This window comes from Rhamphochromis sp. 'chilingali' (assembly GCF_963969265.1).
Source record: "Rhamphochromis sp. 'chilingali' genome assembly, chromosome: 3".
Classification (NCBI taxonomy): Eukaryota; Metazoa; Chordata; class Actinopteri; order Cichliformes; family Cichlidae; genus Rhamphochromis; species Rhamphochromis sp. 'chilingali'.
Window position 1 is genome coordinate 33,208,457 of NC_137931.1, and position 23,787 is coordinate 33,232,243.

Here is a 23,787-nt window from a genome sequence, read left to right on the forward strand (position 1 = left end):
TTTACATGCACTTTTAATATTTTCTCAAGTCAACGATGAAATGTTTCATGTGGGTTATAATATTCTACATGTACCAGCTGCTTAGTCGCCCTTCTCTTTGATTAATTTTTAAAATAGTTGTAAAAAATGACTCTCATTGTAATCCACCATGCCTTGGCTCGGACTTCTCCCATTACTTAAGTTTCCGTGCTGCCTCAGCTCCCCCATCTCCAGTGAAGTGTGTGTGCATGTGCCAGCATATGGTCACTGCCACTCAAAGAGAGAGCAGGAGGCCACGAGTGCTGCGCCTCCACCCGTCTTTCATTACCTTTCTTTCTCACCGGCTCTGACCCCCTCCTCTCTCCCCAACAGCTATGCTGGCCAGCTGGCTCCCGCTCGAGTGTCGCTTTCCCGGCTCAGGAGGAGCCAACGAGTACACGAGGGCTTTTTTGTTGTTGTGTGGGACTTTGTGCGTGTGAGATGGTGTTTTACTGGAAGGGAAAGAGCTCCAGGGAGCTTGTTCAGCCTGTGCCATAACCCACTGATAGCAGCGAGGCATGGTGCTTCATCGGACCATCCAGGCAGCTCGAGCGGGAGATCTCGCAGCCCTGAAGGAGCTCGCCTCTTCTGGTCACCTCTCTCCAGGCATCACTGATGCTCAGGGTGCTGGCCCGGTGCACCACGCAGCCAGGTGTGGACGCCTGGACTGCCTGCAGTTCCTGGTGAGCGAGCTTGGGCTGGGTGCTGATCCCCGGGCCTCGAACAAGGCCACACCAGCACATGATGCTGCAGCTACTGGCAACATCCGGGAGCTGCAGTGGCTTGTGCAAGAAGGAGGCTGCAACATTGAGGTAAATATATCCACTCATAGGAATCTTGGCACAAAAAGTTAGAGAGTGAAACCCATCCTGAGAACTTAAGGAATTAACTTGACTTCCACTGGCTTGAGTACATTTATTAATGTATTCCTTTCGCAGGTAGTTACACCTGTAAAGGCTAAACCAAGAAGTAATTGTTAGAAAATTCTTTTTTTAAAAACTGCAGTGTTTATTGAACCTTTTGATAAATTACATTTATTAAAAGTTTTTTGGGGGAAAATCACAGTGATGATGTAGAGTTCTCAAAAACTCACTTGGCATTACAGAGTTATGATAAATTAACAAATTATTACATTGTAAATGATTAAAACACAATTTAAAGAGATATCAGCTGAAGTGGAATAAGGGCCGGACTGTACTAGTGTGTAATACCAATTTTTACCACAAGATAGTGGAAGTATGTCATTCGAACCTTTATTTTAGTAGGTAAGTCACTAAGTCACTTCCTGCAAAGGAAAGGAAAGGAAACCTCCTGATAAATTAAGAATAAGGCTAAAAAGAAGTGTCAGAAGTTAAAAGAATAGCAGCAAAGATGCAGAAACTGATAAAAATAAATAAATAACAGCCATTGGAAAAACAAACTCTGCCCCCTGGTGGTGAAAGTTTTAGTTAAATTCTGTAAAAGGCGATTGCAAAATGTGAGAAATACATCATCATCTTATTCATTAAAGATTTGAGAGTTCTGTTTTTCAGGTATTTCAGTAAGCTAAATGTTTTCAGTATTCCACTATTCCAAATTTCAGATTTTGTTTAAAACAAACATGAAAGTAACAAAGGATGAAAAAGAACTATGATGATTTAATTGTTAGTTGTTGTTTTTTAAAGTATTACACGGTCATCAATTCATCTAAAATTTGGTTAAATGTATTTTAGAAGACGTAACATACAAGGATAGTCTGAAGGCAATAACTGAAAACTATAATTAATGGAATTAGAAGACTTTAGAATATCTGTTATATGCAAAAGAAGCAGAATAGGAATAATAAACACACATTAAAAACATACTCTTAATGACTCCACTTGGTTATTTTAGCTATTAAAATCATTTTGTTCCTTGAGGGTCGAAAAATAAAGGAAAAAAAGTAATAACAGTAACAGCATAGGGAAAGGAATTAATTACAGTAGTTAAAGTAGTTTAAAAAAATTCTCTAAAAGCTTAAACCTATTCTGATGTATTACTGACTGATTACATCATATGGTTTTGACTTAGCTGACATCCATTATGGTAATGTATCACATGTCCAGTAATTATGCCCAGATGGTTGCAGGAAGTATAACAGAGTAGAAGCAGAGTAAAGTTTATTTACATTGTTTTTCAAAACTGAATGTGCAAGATCAGATTTTTAAGCTTCTATTTTACTTACTGATTATCGGAAATCTCTTAGATAAGAATCTCTCCTGCAGCTTTTCGTATAAAAAACAGAAAGCATTTACGGTTCAGTCTAAGGAGCTCGGAAAGTAAGGGACTTAGGCTACTATGACCTGAATGACTGAGAACCTGTGCACACACAATTACTCTTTACTTGTTTTATGTTACTGAGCCTGTAGAGGAGCAGGTTTTCAGTTTTGTCCACATCAGATCTCTGCGAATGTTTCCAGGATAGAGATGCTGCCGGTGCCACGGCCCTTCACCTCGCGGCTCGGTTCAGTTGTGTGGAGGTCATTAAGTGGCTGCTTTCTGTTGGCGGTGTGGCCAAGGTGGAGACAAACTGTGGAGCTGTGCCTGCTCACTACGCCGCAGCCAACGGGGACCTCACCTGTCTGAAACTGCTCATTCAGGAAGCACCTGGGTGAGTTCACAGCCCTAATTTCACTTCCTAATATTACAGGCTCTGTTTGCCTGCCTGAGGATGTTTGTACAAAGATAATCATCTGCATCCACACTTTTCAAAGCCATCCAGTGGGCCGAATTGGACCCTCTTACTAGATTAATATTAACTGACTTTGCGTTTCCATTTTTCCATTTGTTTTTAGTAAGTAAGTTTAGTAAGTATTTTGTTTTTGGAAGTATGTGCAAAGAGTTGCAAGTTTGTGAAACTTCAAGTAGCGCTGTTAGGAAGAAACTTAAAATGTTAAAAATTTAAAAGTTAGAAATGTTATACCTTAGAATAATTTTTGATGATACTTCTGATCTGCTTTATTTTCCATGGCACTATAGTAACTGACGGACCCAAACAAAGCATAATAGCACCTGAGCCGCTGCTATTGGAAGTTCTTAAGCACTGATTAAGTGCAAGTTTAAAAAGTGGTGTTTCAGACTCATTCTTCTATCAGGCAGGTATTAAATTTAGAAACTTTTGCTCTTTTAAAGCATTGAAAACACTACTTCTCTTTGCCACTGAGCGATCACCACAGATCTATAAGCATACCATCCACATAAAACGAGATTAGCGGTTATACGATGGCCAGAGACCGTGGAACAACAGTCATAAAGTGAGCGAGTCCTAAGTTAAACGTTTTTCAGTTTTGAGTGATGCAGCTTCCAGTGGAAGTGAAGGATAACGCTGATTGACATGTGACAGCGTTGGTTACCTTTACAACTAGAGCTTAAACTGTCCAGCATTGACCAACTGTTAACTACACAGCAACTACACAGCAATGCATGAAGGATTTTCTTTATGCACAGAACTACCCATAAGGAGTCCTAACAGCACTTGGGTACAGAGCCTAAAAAAGGCGGGCGTTAGCTTGGATCATGCCTCCATTAGGAAGATAAAGTATTTGTAGACATTATGAGCAACTAATCTCAATCCGTCAAACATTTCATTTCAGTTTGTAAAGTTTCTTCTTTTTTGTCCTTAGCAGTGAAGTTATATTTTTCACTGCCCATCCCCATTTATTTAACCTGCATGAAACAACACATGAAGGACACCTTAAGAGCATGCTGGGTAAAGAATCTACAATGAACTTCTTCACGATGTTGTACTTTCAGATGCATGTCCGCAACATCCACAATCACATTATTTAGCAGTCTGCTGTAAGTATAGTTCTCTGAGAACTGCTGTTCTCTTTTCTATAGATAAATTCTCCTCCCTAAAATCGCATCTTTTTTTCACCTCATGATATGTTATCAGTTGAGACCAAGGTAATGGGATAAGACAAAGGTGATTTTAGGTATATTTTTTACTGTTTCACTGCAGCCCTAGATGGCAGATTAGTTCTTTTAAGAACTTACTTTGTAGAGTAGGGCTGGGTATCGTCACTGATTTCTAGAATCGATTCGATTCTGATTCACAAGGTTCCGAATCGATTCGATTCAATTTGATTCAAATCGATTCAATTTGAATCTGGGAAATTTTGCTGCTGGTTCAGTCAATATTGTTTGGAGAGGGATAAAACCTGCAGCTTCAGAATCAGTGCAAAAAGGAGGTAAACACAAAGCGCATACCTGCTGAAACATCAGAATCAGCAAGCTGTCAGCTTTCAGCCGCGACCGTGTCCGTGCCGTCGGGTGAGAAAAGCGACATCTCACTGATTCTTATGCGTTAGTGCGTCCACGCTTTGTGTTTACGTCTTTGTGCAGAATCCGTGTACCTGCTCTCATTTACTGTTTTAGCTGTTTGGTGGTGGTTGAAATTTTGTGACTTGTAACCTGAGATTCTGGCGTTTCAGGCAAAATAAATTTATAATAAAAAAATCGATTCAGGATTTTAATGAATCGATATCACGTTATCCAAGCTAGAATCGATATAAATCGATAAATCGATAATCAAAAAACAACCCCTATTTAAGAGTGATGTCCCACTTGATCTTACACTGACTCACTTCCAAACCCTTAAAAAAATCTTATCAATAAATATCTGTGTCACCAGAAAACAAAGTAACTGCAAATTACTGGATAAAAAGTATTATTATTATTACTACTATTGCGCTGTTATTTCTCTTCAGCGTAATAAAGTTGGTGCAGAAATTCGTAGTCCCCAGATTATGACTGCAACTGCTGTTGGTCTGGCTTTTCCTCTACTGCCACCATGACACCGACATTTGTTGTCTGCATCCCCACAGAATTATCCTCAAAGGTGCTGGAGGGTCAGTCCAAAACGCTTTGGTGACTTTTCTGCCATCATCTGGTCAAGTTTGATGTTTGTTTGAAGTTCAGGAGATTTTGACCAAGCTCGTGATATTGTCAGCAGCCACTCTTTACCTGCACAGTTTTATCCCTGTTCATACAGATGCTAAAGGACAAAAGGTCAAGTATAGAAAAAAAAGTCTTTACCACTCTAAATGACAAAAATAGAATTACACATGATAACACAGGGAAACAGGTTCTAATACAAAAGTTAGTTCAGTCATCTGCAATTCTTAATGAGCATAACTTTTTCGATTATGGCATGAGGTCACATTTACAGACATCTGAGATGATTAAAGGATGTACGGTATTGGGTTGCGCTCATCAAAAGGAACAAGTAAGTAAACATAAGCACCAGCCCTCACTTCTTCCTCCAATTAAACTTTTCCATCTCCTAAACCCGAGACAGCGGCACAGATAATGGCGCGTGTGGCTCTTCCTGCCTTATACTCTTGTTACAATAGAGTCTGACTGTAATTTGCATGATGCATGGCAGAGTTTAGAGCATCACAAGTAACCATCAGTGACCTGTGAATAATACATGGCTACATGTTGTCCATCACATTCGGCCTGCAGTTGTTAAAGAGCCGTGTGCACACCAGTGGAAACGCTGCTTTGAGGACCAAAAAAGATTTAAATTAAAGAAGAAATTTCCCCTGTGACATAATTTAACATTATTGCTTATATTAGATTTTTGCATAATTTCCACATCGATGTCCAGTGTGATGTGTATCCATAGATACACGCATGGTGTGCTCATTATTTTTGGTGTTATTTTTAATATGTTTTACCCACATTCAGCAACTAAATATTTATTTAATCATTTCCAGAATTAAAAACATACTTCAATTATCTGTGCTTTCATATTTCATTAAGATATTGCTCTGTTAGAACACATCAGACCATGTTGGCCATGAATACCAGATTTTTCTCTCTTTACAAAAACCTTACACATTATAACAATTTCTAACTTAACTACTAACAAAACATTTTTAACAATAGCAACTATAATGAAATAAGCAAACCTATATGTATCTTTGAACTAATTGAAACTGAACTGAAAAGAAAGAAACAATTTAAACCAAATAAAAATAAAAACAGATGAAATTATAAGCCATAAACTCTATTTAACTTGTATGTTTAATGAGAAAATGCTCACAGTTAAAAAAGCTGAAACGGTACAACTCTGATATTTTAGTGGAAAAAGCACTGTAGGTTTTTTCAGGTATTTTATTAATGGATCTGAGTAACTGTGGTAACTCTAACTAATACGATACAACAAAATGATTTGTTAACCGGAACAAAAATTGGAACTAGACTTATAAAAGAGACAAAAATGAACTGTTAAAATAAAAATAAAAAGGATATGTCCTTAGTTTTAATCACTGACAGTGGTTAAATTTGCTATACCAACAAACAAGAGAAGGCTTTGGTGCATATTTTTAAAGAGACTGGTTATTTCCATGGCCTGAAGTGTTGGATCTGTAGTGGAATATCTCTTTTTAACTTCTTAAATCTGCCTGTGCTCATATATTTTTTTAATGGCTAACCTCCATCACCTGTTTGTGCACAGGTGTGTGAACCACCAGACGGCTACCGGTGCTACTCCGCTGTACCTGGCCTGCCAAGAAGGGCACCTGCATGTTGTCGAGTACCTTGTGAAGGACTGCAGGGCTGATGTGCACCTGAGGGCCTATGATGGCATGACCTGCCTGCATGCTGCTGCTCACATGGGCCACCAAACTGTGGCGTTGTGGCTGGTAAGTGAAGAAGCATAAATCTATGAAGCTGTTTTTTACATTTGATGCTTTCTTTGATCCGTATTTAATTAACTCTGAACAGGTGACCTGCACTGATATCAACCTGTCCTGTCAGGACATAGATGGAGCAACTGCTCTGCACTTTGCTGCCAGCAGGGGACACTATTGCATCTTGGAGAAGCTACTACACATGGGTTCAAAGGTCATGAAAGATTACTGGGGAGGGACCCCACTTCATGATGCTGCAGAGAATGGAGAGCTGGAGGTCAGAGCTAACTTTTTTCCACATTTTTTATATCTTATGTTTTGTGTTATGCCTGAATAAACTCAATTGTATTAATAAAACTTGTCTCGTTTGATCTCTCAGTGCTGTAAGATCCTGCTGGCCCATCAAGCCAACCCCTCAGATCAAGATATTGATGGGTTCACAGCAGCAGATTTGGCAGAGTACAACGGACACGCTGAATGTGCCAGATATCTCCGTGCCATGGAGAGAAACGTAAGATGTTTGTCACCTGCAGTATATTTTATTTTGCACGTTTTCCCTTGTTTGTTTCCTCTCTTTGTTTGCCTTGGCATGAAAATCAAAGCTCGAGTACGGTCAAACATCTGGAAGATCTTGGAAGCTCAGTGAATCATTTTCTTAATTTGTAACATGTATTTCATTCAGGTCAAGCCTATCATTCTCCTGAGCTGTTCTCTTCCACTCAACCTGATTACATTGCTCTCAGTTCAAGAGGTCTGAGAAAGTGGAGGATGAAGGCTTTAGGGCATTACAGGAGATGATGGCGTGAGTACTGTGGCGGGGGGGGGGGGGGTATTCTTCTTTCTTTGTTTTCCACAGATGAGTCTGTCAGGCTAGCTCTTTTGGTTCGTGTGGAATGCAGCGCACTCCTCAATGCGATTGATCAATATTTTAGAGCTGACACCTTGTTTTTGCTGGTGTTGCCTGTTCAAGTCAGACGTCACTGCAGGAAGCACTTACCTGCATTAGGGTTAATCAACTCAGAATACTGTGATGTAAGTCATTCCTCCTGACATGCACAGAATCAGGTGATTTTTTTCAAATAACTTTGGCATATTTCATGAAGACAAGAACAATTTGAGTTACTGACTCATAACGTCACATGAGTAGGCTGAAATTTCATAGCTTTTAATTTGCATTCTGTAATTCACAATTCATTTTAATTCAGTTTTATTTATACAGTGCCAAATCACAACAACACTTGCCCCAAGGTTCTTTATATTGTACGGTATGTATATAATATAAATATATAATAACAGAAAGAAAAAAAGAGAAAACTAAACAATTATATGACCCCCTAGGAGCAAGTGCTTTGGTGACAGTGAGAAGGGAAAAAACTCCCTTTTTACAAGAAGAAATTTCCAGCAGAACCAGGCTCAGAGCAGGGTGGCCATCTGCTATGACTGGTTTGGGTGAGGGGAGGAAGACAGGACAAAAACACGCTGTGGAAGAAAGCTTAAGAAGATCCTTTGTAACCTTTACTAAAGCTGTTTCTGTACTGTGGAGAGCTCTGAAACCTGAATGAAAGTTCTCAAATAAGAAAGGACAGAGGATATCCATTTGAAGTGCTGCTTAAACCGAATCCAAATCAATTTTAGACCGACTCTTAAGTGTCAAAAGTGTCTGAAATCGAGATCTCGTCTTCTTCTATAACCAGTTCTGAACATCAGTATGATAGGATCTTATCATAGTTTGAGTAAACTCCACTAGCTGTCGGCCAATAGGATCCATGAATAAGTCAGCGGAGAAGAGCAGCACTCATACATGAAGAGGATGATGATAGGGAAGTAGTGAGGCGTGACTGCCGAGCTCCTCTTAAGAAATAATCCTCCCATGAACAAAGGGAAGCTAATTAGCGCAGGGCTGCTGTGGCGTCCGACACAGCCCGAGCCACCGCCAACTAAGGGCCTATCAGTTACTTCTCTCCAGCGGCTCAGGTGGAGGGCCCGCGGGTGAAAATGCTGAGCCCGTTATGGGATCCACAAGCTTAAGTTTCAGCGTTTTCACCATTCTGATGCCTGGAGCCGGCAACTCTATCCCTTTGTGGAGCTGGAGAGCAGGATGTCATTGGCATCAAACACACATTTGACTGTCAGTCATGTTTTTTTCCAAGAGGCTTGGAAGTGCTATGATTGTCACCTCTGGATGCTGTGTAATGATGGTAGCAGACTGAATGGTATATCGTGTTTCTTGGCACTTTATGAATTGGATACACTAACAGAGACTCAGTGTGAAGTAAAAGGTCATCTGACAGACAACCGACCAAACAGTCACTCGATTTAAATCTTTATAACATTTACAGGATAGAATATGTAATGATTTAAATCCAGCTGTGGCAGAGATAAGGTGTGCAGGTAGACGTGCCTTAATTACATTTCTGGAGGTGTTTTACGTTTGTAACGTAGATCGCGGGTTTCATCGGTTCTTAAGTGTCAGTTGGATAATCTCATTTCCGAGAAGTGACCTGAATGTAGCGGGACAGTGACCGCTGCAGATCTGGACTCGCTGCCATGTTTGGATCACTCACAGCGAGGTCAGACTCGTTCAGCGCTGTCATCTACTCTTCCCTCATCTCGCATCTCAGCAACAGCTGCAATCAAATAAACAGTGTGCGGTGTGAGGTTTACTTCACACGCACACGCGCGTGCACACACACAGAGCAATCAGGCCAAAGATACTGGTGTTTGAGATTTTTGTTATTTTTAGAAACCTTGGAAAGAGCATTCATCAGTCATCACTTTGGTTTTTAAGACACACGTCTAAAGTTTTACATTTCTTTTGAGAAATAAAACACATGTAATCTAATAACTTTAAAGAGAATTTAATGAATTTTGTTGGGCTCATCACATCACTTTATCCTCTTGCACAACAGAGCTGTGAGTCTGTCCAACTCATAATGTTTGGGTGCAAAATGTGATATTTATTAGGAAACTAGTGCAGAGATATTTTACAGCTCTATAAAATATGGACTATATGGACAAAGTGCTGAACACATTTAACCTACCGGAGCAGCTCAGTCATGGAAGTACATGCAACGAAGCTCCTGGTGCACAGTTTTTGTTCTGATGTTAATGGTCAGAGATAGTTTGGAGCACTGCAGTTACTAAATCTCAAACCTCGCTCTGTGACTCACATGGTCTGACACTTCATGGCTGAACTGCTATGGTTCTTATTTGTAAAGCCAGAGTACATTACCAGGTGCTTCATTTTATACATCAATGGGCTAAAGAGGTGTGGCCCAATACCTTTTGTCAGTATAAAGTGTATCACTCATTATATCCAGTGTATCATGACTTTCTTTTGCTATTATATATCTGGTTTTAGACTGCAAAAAAATTTTGAACCCTGAATTTATTTTTCAGTTTTATGTGCGCTTTCATATACGCTATAAAAGGTGCTGTATGGGACATTTTGCTGGCTAGTTTTGGGTCCACGGGCGGCTTCAGAGCAGTGGTTCTCAAAGTTTGGAGGGCCTGATACCCCTTAGAGAAGGACGGCATCATAGTGCCAGAGTGTAAAATATTGTTGTTTTGTTATATCCCTTTTTTGACTATGAGATCGATATGATTGGTCCGTCACTCCCAACTTCTTTCAGTGTGATTGGTTACTGATGTGAAGGTCTATGTTTTAACTAAGTAGTATCTTTGAACCCAATTTAAAGTGAGAGAAAGAAAAACGCAACATTAAGTAGAAAAAAGGCAAAACCAATTCCAATTAGAAGTTCTATAAACTGCATCAGTTTTATGTCTGTGATGTAAACTTCTATATATGGTGTCGTATTGTGATGACCAAGTTACAGCACATGAAAGGTCGAATTCTTTCCCTACATTTTGATACCATGTTCACCTTCTATTCCTTCTGAGTCAAAATAATTTTCTAATGGAGTCATATCTGTGTTCACGTGTGATACTTTGAAATATAATGAAGCTGTTGTACAGAGGAAAGTCGGCTGAGTCTGAGGGGTTTGGGTGGGAGCATTTTTGATTGATGAATGAGCTCTTCTATTCAATCGTCCCAGGTGGAAAAACAAAATCACCTGATTACCCACGCGCATGTCTCTGCTCCAGGTGCTTTGACAAGTCTTCCGCTGATACCTCCCTGCGTGTAACAGCATGACCGCTGGTTTGTCAATGCATTAGTGACATTACCGGCCATCCTATCCGGTCCCTCAATTATTAACAGCATTCTCCGATCAGAGTTTATTGTTTATTACCTGGCGGCCCTTGGCCACTGTTAAGAGACGCTGATGATGGTGTCAAACAAGTGGACGGTGATCTTAAGATAGCACGCCCCAATACCTGGCTGCACAAGTCGGTGTGAGTCATACCACGAAGTGTGCGCCGAGAGAACTGCTCGAGGTCAAGGTCGGTGAGTTTTAGTTTGGTCTGTTTGTCAAAGTGCAATCGTTTTTTTTATTGTGCTCATGTGATTTTGTTTGTGCGTGTAAACTGTATGAGTGGTGATCTTTAATGTTATGTGCTTCTGTCTTTGTTGCTCTGTGCCAGGAACTACAGTTGAAAAGCCTCTGTAGTTAAATTTGGGCACATTTACACGATGGACCCAAGTGGTCGTTAATTAATGAGCATTGTCCCTCACCATATTATAAGCTCTCTTTCTTGTTTTTATACTCGCGCCTTATTTTTCTTTGAGCTGAAGGAAAGTGAGCGGACAGGCTGAGTAATTAATTTTGTGAAATGAATGGAAAGTTTTGTATGTTCCGTTTGAGAGGCCCGAACTGGCAGATGTTTTGGCAGCATTTTGCCTATTTTCTGATCAGTTATAGCCTGTTACGGTTAGGCATGAGTAACGCTCCAGGCTCATGACCTTACTTTATTTTGTCATTGTTGATTTTTGCAAATTGGATGTGTTTTCTTTAATCTTGCAGTTTCCAGACATGTCCAATAGTAGTTACAATATTTCAGCACTAAGTAGACAAATACTTTCAGTTATTACTTTTGTAGCTGCAGCAGATGCAAAAAAAAAAGAAAATGCTGTAGATGTTCCCAAAAACAGTATATCTGTCAGTTGGTAGTCTCGCAAGCATTTACCTCCATGGAGGAAACCTGAGAGTATATTGCCATGTGAGTGGACATGTATTTACACTATAGCGGTCTGTGTATAATGTGCAGCCGCTGTATACATTCCCTGTTGCAATTTATCACTGTGAATATTTCACGTGGAAGCAGGTTGTTTGAATGATTGATTCTAGAGTGCAGAATTACAAGACATGTTTCTTAAACACAAACTGTGTTTCTGAAATAATTAAACTCTCCCATGGTTCGACCCACAGGGACTGCAGATTACTGGAGCTGCATGTCTGACAATGAGACAGCATTGAGTAGCTGTTTCTTAACTCCCTGGCTCCTAATCTGTAGCGATCAGAGCCTTTGTGGTCTTCGACAAAAAGGAGAGCAGATCCAGGCCAAAAGCAGGGTTAGGCTATCTGAATATGCGTGGCAGTAGTGATGGGGGAGTGATGAAAACCAAATGCTCTCTGGCCACTGCATCTAATTAAACACACACATGCAGGGTTCATCGTAGTTTTTAGGACACTGAACTGTTACGAAAAAGGTCACAAAGGAATCGGGCTCCCCCTTCCCATTTCCCAGCCCGCTTGTTGTTTATCTATTTATGGATTGCACAACTTCTGGGAAGATTATTCCTCCGCCCGAGCTGTGTCACAGCATATTTCGTGTTGCTCGACATCAAAGTGCCGCGTGAGAGGAAATGGCACGGACCACCTCATGGACGTAACGCACAACAGCGTGCAGCAGCATATTAGGCCTGGCTTTGAAGTTTTGGCTACTAATAATGTCCTCTGAGAGGTGAATTTGATATGTATTCTGTATGGAGTGCATTAGGACAATGCAGGTTCATTAAAGGCGACCTAAATGCTTCCATACATCCGACAGCCTGCCTGGAGCGGTGTGAAATGCTGCCACCTATTCAGCCGTGCATGTGCTTGTTTTCTTCTTTGGTTTGGTGCGAGTCTTCAGGCTGTGAAATGTTTCATGTGCTCATTTGTACATCATAATCAGAAACTTCCTTTTTTATTCTAATTAAAAACCTAGCAGACTTATATCCTTGATAGCCTGTAAAAAACAACAAAAAACAACAACAACAACAACAACAACAACCATATTTAACCTAAAACAACTGACACTTTTGACACTTTCTGGCACAGAACCTGCTCCCATATTGAAATCATCTCGTGTGACTGGTTACACTGCCTGAATCTACATTTTTAATACTTTAAAGGCTCCCAAAACCTGCTGTAATCTGGGATTTCCTGTTTGTGCCTAAACTTGACATATTTACCTGTTAAGTAGTTTGTATTATGGACAAAAGTATTGAGCCACACCTCTTAATCTTTGAATTCAGTCGCATTGCCACAGGTGTATAAAATCAAGCACGCAGCCATCCAATCTGCCTGTACAAACATTTGGATCTTTGTAAAGAGCTCACTGAATTCAAGCATGGTGCTGTAATTGTGCTGAGGCACATAGAGAGTAAAAGTTGCCAGTGCTCTTCTGACTCAATAACTGCAGAGCTCCAGACTTCCAAACCTCCTCTGGCATTAATGTCAGCATAAAAACAGTGTACAAAGAGTTCCTGCAGGGGTAATGGAGGTGATGTAGCATAGGTCCCCAGTACTTTTGTCCAAATAGTGTATGATTTAAGAACAAACTGAAAGAAAAAACACACCTGAAAATCATCTTTTCCCCTATCTACAAATGATGAATGGAAACTGTTGTAAATGTAAGATTTGACTATACTAACAAAGAGAAGAAATTATGTCCTCTCTGTGGTTGGTTTGATGTACTCCTGTAAATTAAGATTAAAGACTACAGTCGTACTTTACACACAACTATCACACAGAAGTAATAACAAAAGCAGTCTGAGACTGCATAGCTTCCCTCCACATCATGGATGAATCGAGTCCCTGGATCCAGTTGGTGTCATTTTGTTGTGAACATCAAGGCCATTTCCCCCAGCTTTTCCTCTTTCAGTTTAAGATATACTTTTATCTATCTTAAAAGTTGAAAAATTACAAAAAAAAAGAACCTAAAACAAAATAAAATAATGTCCTTTTTTAACAGTTTTTCCAGTTCAGGGGGCTCGTGTGGCACTGAATCCTATCCCAGCTGTCACTTGGGGAAAAGCAGCCATACATTACATTCATACCTACCTACGGCCAGTTTAGAATCAGCAACCTGACTGAACACGCCTGTCTCCGGACTGTGGGAGGAAGCCAGAATAGAAACAAAGACCCCAAGCAGGCACAGAGAGCCATCTCCATGTAACATAGGTCAACAAATTCAATAAAGCAAAACGAGCACAGCAAATGTGAGGTGAAATTAAGATGGCTCAGTGTACACACAGGGTCAAGTGTAGAAGGACAATCCACACTAAAATGTGTATGTTGGTACGTGTTTGTGAAGATATGATGCAGAAAGTACAATTTTGCCTCATTTCGCAATATTAAAAAAATCCTTGCAAAAATTCCTGGATCGAGATCAACTCCAAAAGTGAATTACTTCTAAGTTGGGCAAAGCTCCATTTCTATTAAACTTCTCATGCAAAAGTTCTGTGTGTAACTTTTTAAGTCAGGCAATCTGAACCAATCACATAACCTCCTTGATGGAGATCTCTTTTCATCTGTTTCTGTGGTGTTCGCTCAAACGAAATCTTACTCCATAATGAGGTCACACGTAACTAGACAAACCAGGCTCGTTGCATGAAAAGCACTTGTGACGTCATGCAACGGCCACCAAACTGCAGTTCAGTGTGATGGTGGGAAACCTGCAGCAGTTCAGGTGAGGTGAAGAGAGAAGTCTCTGAAAATGGATCATCTTACAGCAGGCATGATGTCACCTGATTTAGATGACAGGAAAGATATAACGCAGTAAGCACTTCTTTGATCCTCATCATTTTCTAAGACAAAAATGTGAGTGTTTAAAATAGAACTCTGACTGAGCACGTGCCTTATTTTATTAACATTAACATCAGTCATTTCAAATTAATACTTATCAAACTCCGTATGTATCTCGGTTTTTTAAAAAGTAGGAAAATAATTTCAATCAAAGGCCGCTGTTGTCATTCATGGAGTCTGGGCAGTGGCAGATGTCAAATGGCTGCAAAAGTCAACCTTTTTTAGTTTAAACCTGAGAGTAACATAGCTGAAGAGGTAAATAAAATGTACATAAACAATTGTTTGCTGTAAAGAAGTCAGCATGTGTGTCCAATAGTTGTATTTTCACATGATAGCATCAATAACCAGCATATAGTCCTCCTCTCCTTTTTTATTCAACTCAGTTTCATGCTCACACATGTAAGCATGATTCATAATTACAGGCTCAATACAATGGCCAGCGTACAGCTGCATCCAGCCGAATAGCTACATCGGTTAGCTGGAGACGCTGATTGACTGGTGCTTCCTCTGTGATCAGGGTCAGAACTTTTGGGTCATTTTCAGAGCTGATACTTTATTGCTTAGCTAGAGAGCATCTATGTTTTCCTGTCTTTCACAATTCTTAAAGCATTTTCACTCAATATCTAAGGGCGTTTGCATGGCTCATGGGAGAAAATTATCGTCACGGTGTTTAGCTTTAGTCATTGCTTATAACCAGCAGCATTTATGAGCCATAAATAAGTAAATCAAATACATCAGGAGGGAAGTGCCGAAAACACAGCTGCAGCTCTTTTGGAAGTTTCCCGCTCCTTCCCCCTCTTCTTATCGACAGTAAAGCTGAACAATATTGCTTCACTTGTTTCCTTTTGATGGGAAATTACAACCAAAAGCAGCACAGTGTGCTTTTTGCTTTACTTTTTTTTCATTATTCAGAAACTGTGAGCCGTTTGAAACGACGACAGCTCTGGAAACCATTGCACACACAAAGGAATGGAGGCTTTCCTGAGTCAAAACATGCATTAAACATTTAGGGATTTTAAAATCATGAAAAAGTGTGCTTCAGCTGAAAAGAAATTTGGAGCATATTAAGGCCAGCAAGTTGTAATATTCAGGGTTCATTAGACCTGTAAGTAATGTATAATTCCATTGATAGCACTGTCAAGCTAAAAATCACAAAGGCTTCACAACAAAATGCAAAAAAGTTACCCAAAAGCAAGTTTTAAAACTTTTTAAAAGAAACAGCTGAGTCCACAGATCTCAGGCTCAGACAGAAAGAGGTTCAGAGTCTAGGGGTCACTGTTGCAAAAGCTCTGTCTCCTTTAATTATTAGCTGGCAGGCCGTAATCACCTGATCCTAGGGACCTGCTGGCGATGTATGGATGTAACGGTTATCTGATAACCAGAATCTTAAAATAAATCCTAAAGTCAGTGGAGAACCAGTGCTGCAGAATTAACCATGGTGTGACATGTGAACAGCTAAAACTGCAGAACTGCAGGAGGTAACGGTAACGATGGGTCATTTCAAATCCTAACAATCCAATTGCAATGAAATGAAGGCATGAATAACAATCCCCAATTCAGAGCATAACACAATAGACCTCAACTTGGTAAGCAAGGTAAAAGCTGAAACAGCAGTCACACCAAGCTTCCTGATCCTGATTAGCAAAAGTGGCAAGGGGAACTAGAATTTGCATTACAGTTTTTAATAGAGTCAAAGCACGTATGTAAGATGTGTGACTGGGGCTTAAATGAGATACAAAACTGGATTCCATATATGCAGCAGTGATAAGAAATTTCTTTAACAGTAATCAAAATGTGCTGAAGAGGGAGCAGCAGAAACAATAAAGTCCCCAAACAGGAGCCTTGTGGCACACCATAGGCAAAAGAAGTGAAGAGGACCTGGACTTAGAAACAGCCACAGAAAAGGAGCATTCAGAGAATTTGAAGAAAGATCAGATGTAAATAGTGGAGCAGCACGTTGGCACGGTGGTTAGCACTGTTGCTGCACAGCAAGTGTCTGTGTGGAGTTTGCATGTTCTCCCCCGTGTTTGCGTGGGTTCCCTCCGGGTACTCCGGCTTCCTCCCACCGTCCAAAGACATGCAGCTTGTGGGGATAGGTTAATTGGATAATCCAAATTGCTACTAGGTGTGAATGTGACTGTGAATGGTTGTCGGTCCCTGTGTGTTGGCCCTGCCACAGACTGGTGACCTGTCCAGGGTGTACCCCGCCTCTCGCCCTATGACAGCTGGGATAGGCTCCAGCGACCCCCGCGACCCTGAAAAGGATAAGCGGATGGATGGATGGATGGATCAGATGTAAATAAAACATCTTGCAAATGAGAATCATTTTGTGGTTGTGACATATCTTCCAAGTATGAAATAATTGTACAAAAGCAGCTAAAGGAAGCTGCAGTTCTGTAAGTGCAAGTATAAGGACAAACAAGTATTTGTAAAGTTTGTGCATCATTCTGCTTCCTTGTTGAAGAAACTTGTGTTTTGTTTTTTTAGTAACCCGTATATTGAAGTTTGTAGATTGCCGGTTAATTTTCGATTGTCTTTGGTGTTTGTTGTCTTATTTCTGTTTGTTTGTTTGTTTGTTTTGCTTTTTTGAATTATGAATAAATTTTAAAAAATCATTTATTCAAACTGAATATAGGAGATGCTTCTTTATTATTCCACGTTTTTTTCCTTTTTTTAATCCTTATTACCTCTTTTTGTCACACTCTGTTTCCACGTTTTCCAAGGTGATTATAATTATAGTGCAGTAAAGTGCAGTAAAGTCTTATTCTAAATATTTTAAATGTTTGCAGGCCTACAGTGTAGATAAGCCCATTGAGGTTCCCACTCCAGCAGAGGAGGTGAAAGTAAAGCCAGCCCTGGTGTTGCCGCACAGCAGGGAAGACTACTACGGGAGCCTGAGTGACACATGCACAGACAGTCACAGCAGTAACTCACACATGGACAGTTTAAAGGTAATCGCAGTTTAGTTTTTATGATGCTTTCTGTTTTTTTTGTGGTTTCTTAGAGCACGCCAGTGAGTCCTTTTATTTGTTTACAATAGCAGCATGAGAATGAGGAGTCTCCACAAGCAAGATGCCCTCAGTCCCTGCTTGCACCTTCTTTACCTTCTGGTTCATCTACACCTGCCCAGCCTCAGAGGACTGCCGTCAGTAGAATAGAGCAGGTTGAAATCACAACATCTGGTGAGAGAAACATCTGTGGAGCTTATTTAATTGCTCTTATTGCAAAGCAAGGCAAAAATTTATTGCACAATTTCATGGTAACAGTGAGTCATTTCAAATATTAATCTGCTTTAAAATGACTGGGAAAATGACTGCTCATGACTTGTACTGCAGTTATTAGATGTTTCAAGCAACCCAAGGCCGCTGGGAGTGAGAGAACTGTCTGTACTGATAAGACAATGTTGCCTGATGCAAACCTCCTGGCTGAAAGAAAACTTCTTGGCGACATGAAGTCCATTAAATCTTTGAAACAGTCAGGAATATCGGGAGTTTTCACTGGACAAGCGGTAAGTATTCTAGGCTTCCTTATTTTAAATATCCTGTCATCAGATTCACTTCCTTTCTTTGGATAAAAAGCTGATAGCTAGAACTCTGCCGCTTCATGTATCTCTGAAGAATAAGATGGTGGTCCTACCTACTGAGGAGGCCAACCTGTCAGACATTGATTATCTGGTGCCCACCCATGATGAGAGAGGCTGTCCCATAGCAGAATGGAAGAGGCAAGTCATGGTGAGACAGCTGCAGGCCAGGCTGCTGGATGAGGAGGATCAAAGGAGAAAGGTAATGTTGTCTGAGAGATGAATTAGGGCACAATTTAGTACTTTTAATCAAGAAGTCATTGTGTACAAATCGGATCTTCAAGGTGCTTTTCATGTAGGACTAAATCAGAGAATTTCGGGAGTAAACCAAGATTGATGTGACTTTTTAGACTAGCAGTTCCAGAGAAAAGGGAAATGAGCCTGATTGCCATTTAATTGTTGGCTTTTAAGTAGAAACAAAAGACTGTAGCCCCAATCCAACCTTTTAAAATTTATCAAACAGTTAGTCGATAACACTTTAGTGTATGTCCTGTATTTAAAAAGTGTCAGTTTTTGCTTCTAATGGTACTTCTAAGCCCTTTTAGATTATACAGAATGCAACTGCATGCAAAACAGTCATTATGTTGTGTGGATCTTTACGTATTAGATTCTTTATAAAATCCTTTGTGTTATAGGTTGGTATAAGTTGTGTTTAATATTTCAGCTTCTGTAACAGGAAGTAACCCAACCGTTGGGTTACACTTGTAGGTACTCGTGCACACACTTTCCCCATTTCTTTTACATTTAAATCCCAAAGGCAAAGGCCTTTCTGGTTTCTTGGAATAGTCATTTAAAAATGAACAAATATTTGGGAAAATATTTGGAGTGTTTCTTGGAAAAGATGGAGCACATAAAATGAATAACTTCATCGACAGACAACTTTGAATTTCCGCCTGCTGGCTGAGCAAAAGAAGCTATCTCCACTTCTGGGTGGAGAAAGCTTTATTTTCTCGCATTAAAGACAAAACGGCTTTTAGTCAAGAAATGACCACCACAATAATCTATAATAATCAACCGTAGTAAGGTCTGCTATTTGAGGTAAAGCCTAATTTAAACAAAACCTCCCCTAAACAAATGGTTACAGTCTAAACATAATGAGAAAAGCAAAAATTGCAGCTCGTTCTTTGTGTTGCTTCTCTAAATCTGCATTACTGAAAATCTGAAAAACACTTGGAAATTCAGTCCCCATTTACTTTTAATTGCTCATAACAAATCACTGAACACATAGCACATTGTGAGTCAAGTCATATTTCTGAGGTTTGGATGAGGTCTGTGTTGCAGTTTTAATGTATCATTACTCTTTTTCTTGCATGCCAAAACCCTCTGAAATGTTTAAAAAATGTAAAAATTACATCCTGCGTGTTTATCTGGTGTTTGCCTCTTCTTTTACAGGAAAACGGGAACAGATTTGCCAAAGTCAGCTGGAGGTACTCCCAAGCCCACAATGCCATCCTGGGGCCCTCTGGTGAGCTGCTGACTGAGGGTGATCTCATCTATCTGGAGCAGCAGATTGCCAACGTCTCCCTGCAGAGGAACTGTGAAGGCTACGAGTTGGAGTTGGCTCGTCTAGCTGAGGAGCTCAGGCACATCCTGCCGGCCCCCATAGTGAACATCACCGTCAACACGCAGTTTGGGAACTTCACAAATCAAGTTCCCTTACCTGTGTGGTGCGGCCGTATCTCGGGGATCGTAAAGAGCATGTCTCTACTCATGACCAACCTGACGGACCAGCCCTACTGCAAGATGCCCAATACAGAGCTTATCACAGTGTTTTCTCAGACGTCAGACAGAAAGAACTCCACTAGGGGACGCAGGGAGATGATCGAGGATGAAATCCATCAGTTTGGAGTGTCTGTGAGGACTCTGAAGTCAAATTTTGAAACGCAGAACTTGTCGTTGTTAGCTGAACCTTCAGAAGCTCACATGTTAACCTCTTCCACACAGTTTGAGGCCCCAGAGTCAGGAAAGCAGGTTAAAGGGCTGAATCCAGCTGCAGAAATAGATCAAAACAGTGACTCTGGTATTGACTATGATACAAATGTTCCTGATGTTCAAGAGACCATTAGTCTTAGAAAGGAGAGGATAGTTGTTCTGTTTTTAGGCCACTGGAAGAAATCTGCTTACACTGTGGCAATGAAGAGCAAGGATGCAGCAGAGAGGAAGATAAGTGGAGGAAACCCAGACATGGGTGACAGATCTGGTCATAGGAGTAGCATCGAGAGTGCTCAGTCAGAGATGATGAATAGTTCCCTGGGACACTTCTTCAAGCAAAGAAGTGCTGTCAACAAGATGCTGGGAAACTGGAGAAATATGATTTCCAGTGTCCCTTCAAGGCAGATAAGAAGGTAGGATGGGGTGACTTTCCCTTCCTATTGAAAACTGAAACTGTTCACATCTTTAAGTAACTTAATCAGAGATTTGCGTGGATGTTTGTGTGTCAGATCATATTGTAATTTTCACCTCACATCAGAATCATGGAGTTAAGAACAATATCTGTTTTCTTTTAATGCATATATGCTGTTCCTCCATAGTAGATGTTTATATATTTACCCAACATGCGAAAGGTCACTGGTTTGAGATCAGGAGGAAACACAAATACCTTTAGGGTTGCGGGTTGCATCGTCAAGATTTGCCAACTCAAATTATCTGTAAATTATCTGTGGTGACCCCTTGTAAATAAGGGATCAGCTGTAAGAAGCTTTATACTGTATAAATGATACACGAGAAGTGTGGTTAACGCTCAAGCAACCAAGCTAATTTAGCAACTAGAATTACAGAGGGGTTCATTATAACCCTATTATACGTTATATAGCAAAGTATAATGGGTGTGTGTGTGTGTGGGGGGGGGGGGGGGGGGGAATTCTGTCTTGGGCAGGCCTGGCAACGAAGCTCGAGAGAGAGAACACCAAATGGCCAGGCATTAGCCTAAGGGGCCAAAGAGGCAAAATGGGCCAGCCTTCTTGTGGGCTCACCAGCTGCAAGAGATACCATAGGGGTTGGGTGCAATGTGCCTGTTGAAACTAGCTCTTGGGACATGGATTGTCAACTCTCTGATGGGAAAGGAGTCTGATACATTGGGGTTTTCCCAGCTGAGCTTGGAGAAGGCGGTCAAACATATCCCTTGGAGGTTCTTCCTTTTTCAGGGTTCTTCAGATTTATGGCCCCATTGCTGGCGATAAGTCTGACTCATTTCCGTTAGGTGTTGGACTTTGCTAGGGATGCCCTTTGACACAATTTTGGAGTGATTCTCCCTGACCTGGAAATGTCTCATTGATTGCCTGGATAAGCTGGAGAAGGTAGCTGGGGAGAGGGTGGTCTGGGGCTTTGGTTCCCATCCCTTCCCCTGTCTCGACTTAAACTAAATTTAAGCCTGAAACCAAATAAAAAATATTTTTCAACATAAATACCAAATATCAGGCTTGGATTCTGCTTTTTTTTTTATTTATAGGACATTTATAGGACAGTAAATCAGAATTAGAATACCTTATTAATCACTAAGCAAATTATGTCAATAAGTGTCTATAAGTTTTGTACCAGTACTCAGAAAATACATTTATATTAATGCTACATAATTACATAATTTTGGGCTTGGTAAACTATGGACATATGGTATCTCCTTGTTCATGCTTGGTGAATGACAGATAGTCAAATACATTGTTGTGTAACCTGCAGTGTTATCAACAGGCTCCAAAGGCAGAAAGCCCTCTACTCGCCAGAGCAGTTCTTACCCCGTCTGGATGGTGTTCCTGTAGAGTATGACAACCTGACCCTAGATCTCTTCATGCTGGGCTACTTTCACATCTTGGAGCTGGACCTGCCAGTCGATGAACGGAAAATGAGGCATCTTCTGTGCTTCGAGGTATTCGACCATGTGGGGAGCTTCCCCTGGGAAATGGTCAGGGACTTTCATAAGGACGTCATTCAGGACATTGAGGCTGGGAACCGTGAGTGGAAGGACGGCTTCGAGGACATTAAAATAAAGTTCTTTGGGAATACCTTGAGTCAGCCTGAATGCTCTACAGAAACAGTAAAACACAGCCTCCCAGAGGTTAGACAGGTCCCTAAAGTCATTGTGCAGACGCCTACGCCAGATGAGGGGACACTCTACACTGGAACTGACATTTCCAGTTTTAGTAATGAAGAAATTTGTAAATATATTGACCGTAGTTTTGCTTTTTGGAAAGAGAAGGAGGCAGAGATTTTTGATTTCGAGTAGTCACTTGTGTCATATTTTTAGATAACATCGGGGCTGGCTATCAAACTAATTAATGAACTAAACATTTCCATCATCAGTTATGAAGTAAAGTTGGCACAGATATCTTAAACCTAATTGTCGGAAGTCTTGTTTACTTAATGTTTCATCGTAAATTTCTTTGTCTGAATTATAATTTTGTTATTTATTTTTACTGTTTATAAAAAATATATATGCTTTTAAGAGTAGAATATTTAGGTACTGTGGTAATAGTATTGAAACTCAGTCAAATAATTGTCAATATCATCAAGTTTCAGACGATACCCAGCCCTGTTAAAAAAGAGTGCTAAAAGTGTTTTTGTTCAGTTCTTTGTTAAGAGAGCATTTTGTGGTAAATATTTGCAACAAAGCCTCAGAGTGATCCATGGTCTGAGAGAAACCAATTCTGACATTCTTACAAATAAATCTTAACAGAGCTCAATTGATTTTCATTGTTTTCATATTCATTTCACTGATCTTATCCTTCATTAAAAATCTTACTTTTTAAATGTTTTTTTCTTGTTTCTGAGACTCATAAAAACATGGACCTGGAATCTCCTAGAACAGCTTTGAAAAGTTCTTACTTACCATGTTTTGAGCCTTGGTGATGCACCTCAGTTCATCCTTAAACAAACAATATTTGTTTCTTCCGATTGGGTTACGTGTAAACACAAGGTTTGACCACCAGGTGGGTGGGTCTATGCTCGCAGACAGATTTGCGGGGCTTAAAGTCATGCCATTTTCTCAGATGCCACTGTTTTTACCGGTTAAGCACAAGTTATCCCAGGTGAGACTGAATCTGCCACACCAATAACGGACACATTTGAGAGGAATGAGACCCTTTTTCATTGATTTCATTCATGTTTTGCGTTTTAATTGTTTTTTTTTTTACTTCTGGTTTTGTAGCCTGGTTATGTTTAGGCACAAATATGTTTCAAAATTTCTGGTAAAACAAGTCTCTTCACATTTAAAAATGATCATTTGAGAGTGACCTGTCTTGTTAACGCTGTAACCCAATGTGTCAGGGCACAGACTTCATAGGACACTTTCTGTGTAAATGAGGACCATCACTGGCTTTGATAATCCAATCCAATCCAATCCAATTTTATTTATAAAGCACTTTAAAATACCCAGCACAGGAACAAAGTGCTGTACAGAAAATAAGTTAAAACAATAGAATAACAAAAAACAGCAAATTAAATAAATAAAACACATAAGACATAAAATTAAAACAGCCCTATGTTAAAGCAAAAACAAGATAAAACAGCATCGAATCACCTAAAAACAACTAAAATAAAAATAAAAAACCAACATCTCACGTGGTGTCAAAGG

At 40.2% G+C, this 23,787-nt stretch overlaps 1 protein-coding gene across 2 annotated transcripts; it reads left to right on the top strand.

The window, feature by feature from the left end:
* Positions 1–84: 84 nt before the first annotated feature.
* On the top strand, positions 85–22,927 carry espnla (espin like a). Of its 2 annotated transcripts, none has more exons than XM_080878667.1 (11): positions 85–830; positions 2,457–2,647; positions 6,500–6,686; positions 6,769–6,951; positions 7,054–7,185; positions 17,434–17,595; positions 17,685–17,826; positions 17,980–18,152; positions 18,262–18,426; positions 19,617–20,569; positions 21,909–22,927. In XM_080878667.1, exons 1-11 carry the CDS (start codon positions 537–539, stop codon positions 22,438–22,440), a joined length of 3,114 nt encoding a protein of 1,037 aa, XP_080734793.1. In that variant the 5' UTR covers positions 85–536; the 3' UTR covers positions 22,441–22,927. The 2 variants fall into 2 exon arrangements, with proteins under 2 accessions (XP_080734793.1, XP_080734794.1); XM_080878668.1 differs by having other exon boundaries at positions 17,688–17,826.
* Positions 22,928–23,787: the final 860 nt, after the last annotated feature.

What these genes read in the sequence shown, in the direction of transcription:
- espnla (XM_080878667.1), top strand. Translation starts at nt 537, where the DNA reads ATGGTGCTTCATCGGACCATCCAGGCAGCTCGAGCGGGAGATCTCGCA. An exon ending in TCCGTGCCATGGAGAGAAAC is followed by an intron (nt 7,186 to 17,433) that starts GTAAGATGTTTG and finishes AAATGTTTGCAG; the next exon opens with GCCTACAGTGTAGATAAGCC. An exon ending in CCTTCAAGGCAGATAAGAAG is followed by an intron (nt 20,570 to 21,908) that starts GTAGGATGGGGT and finishes TGTTATCAACAG; the next exon opens with GCTCCAAAGGCAGAAAGCCC.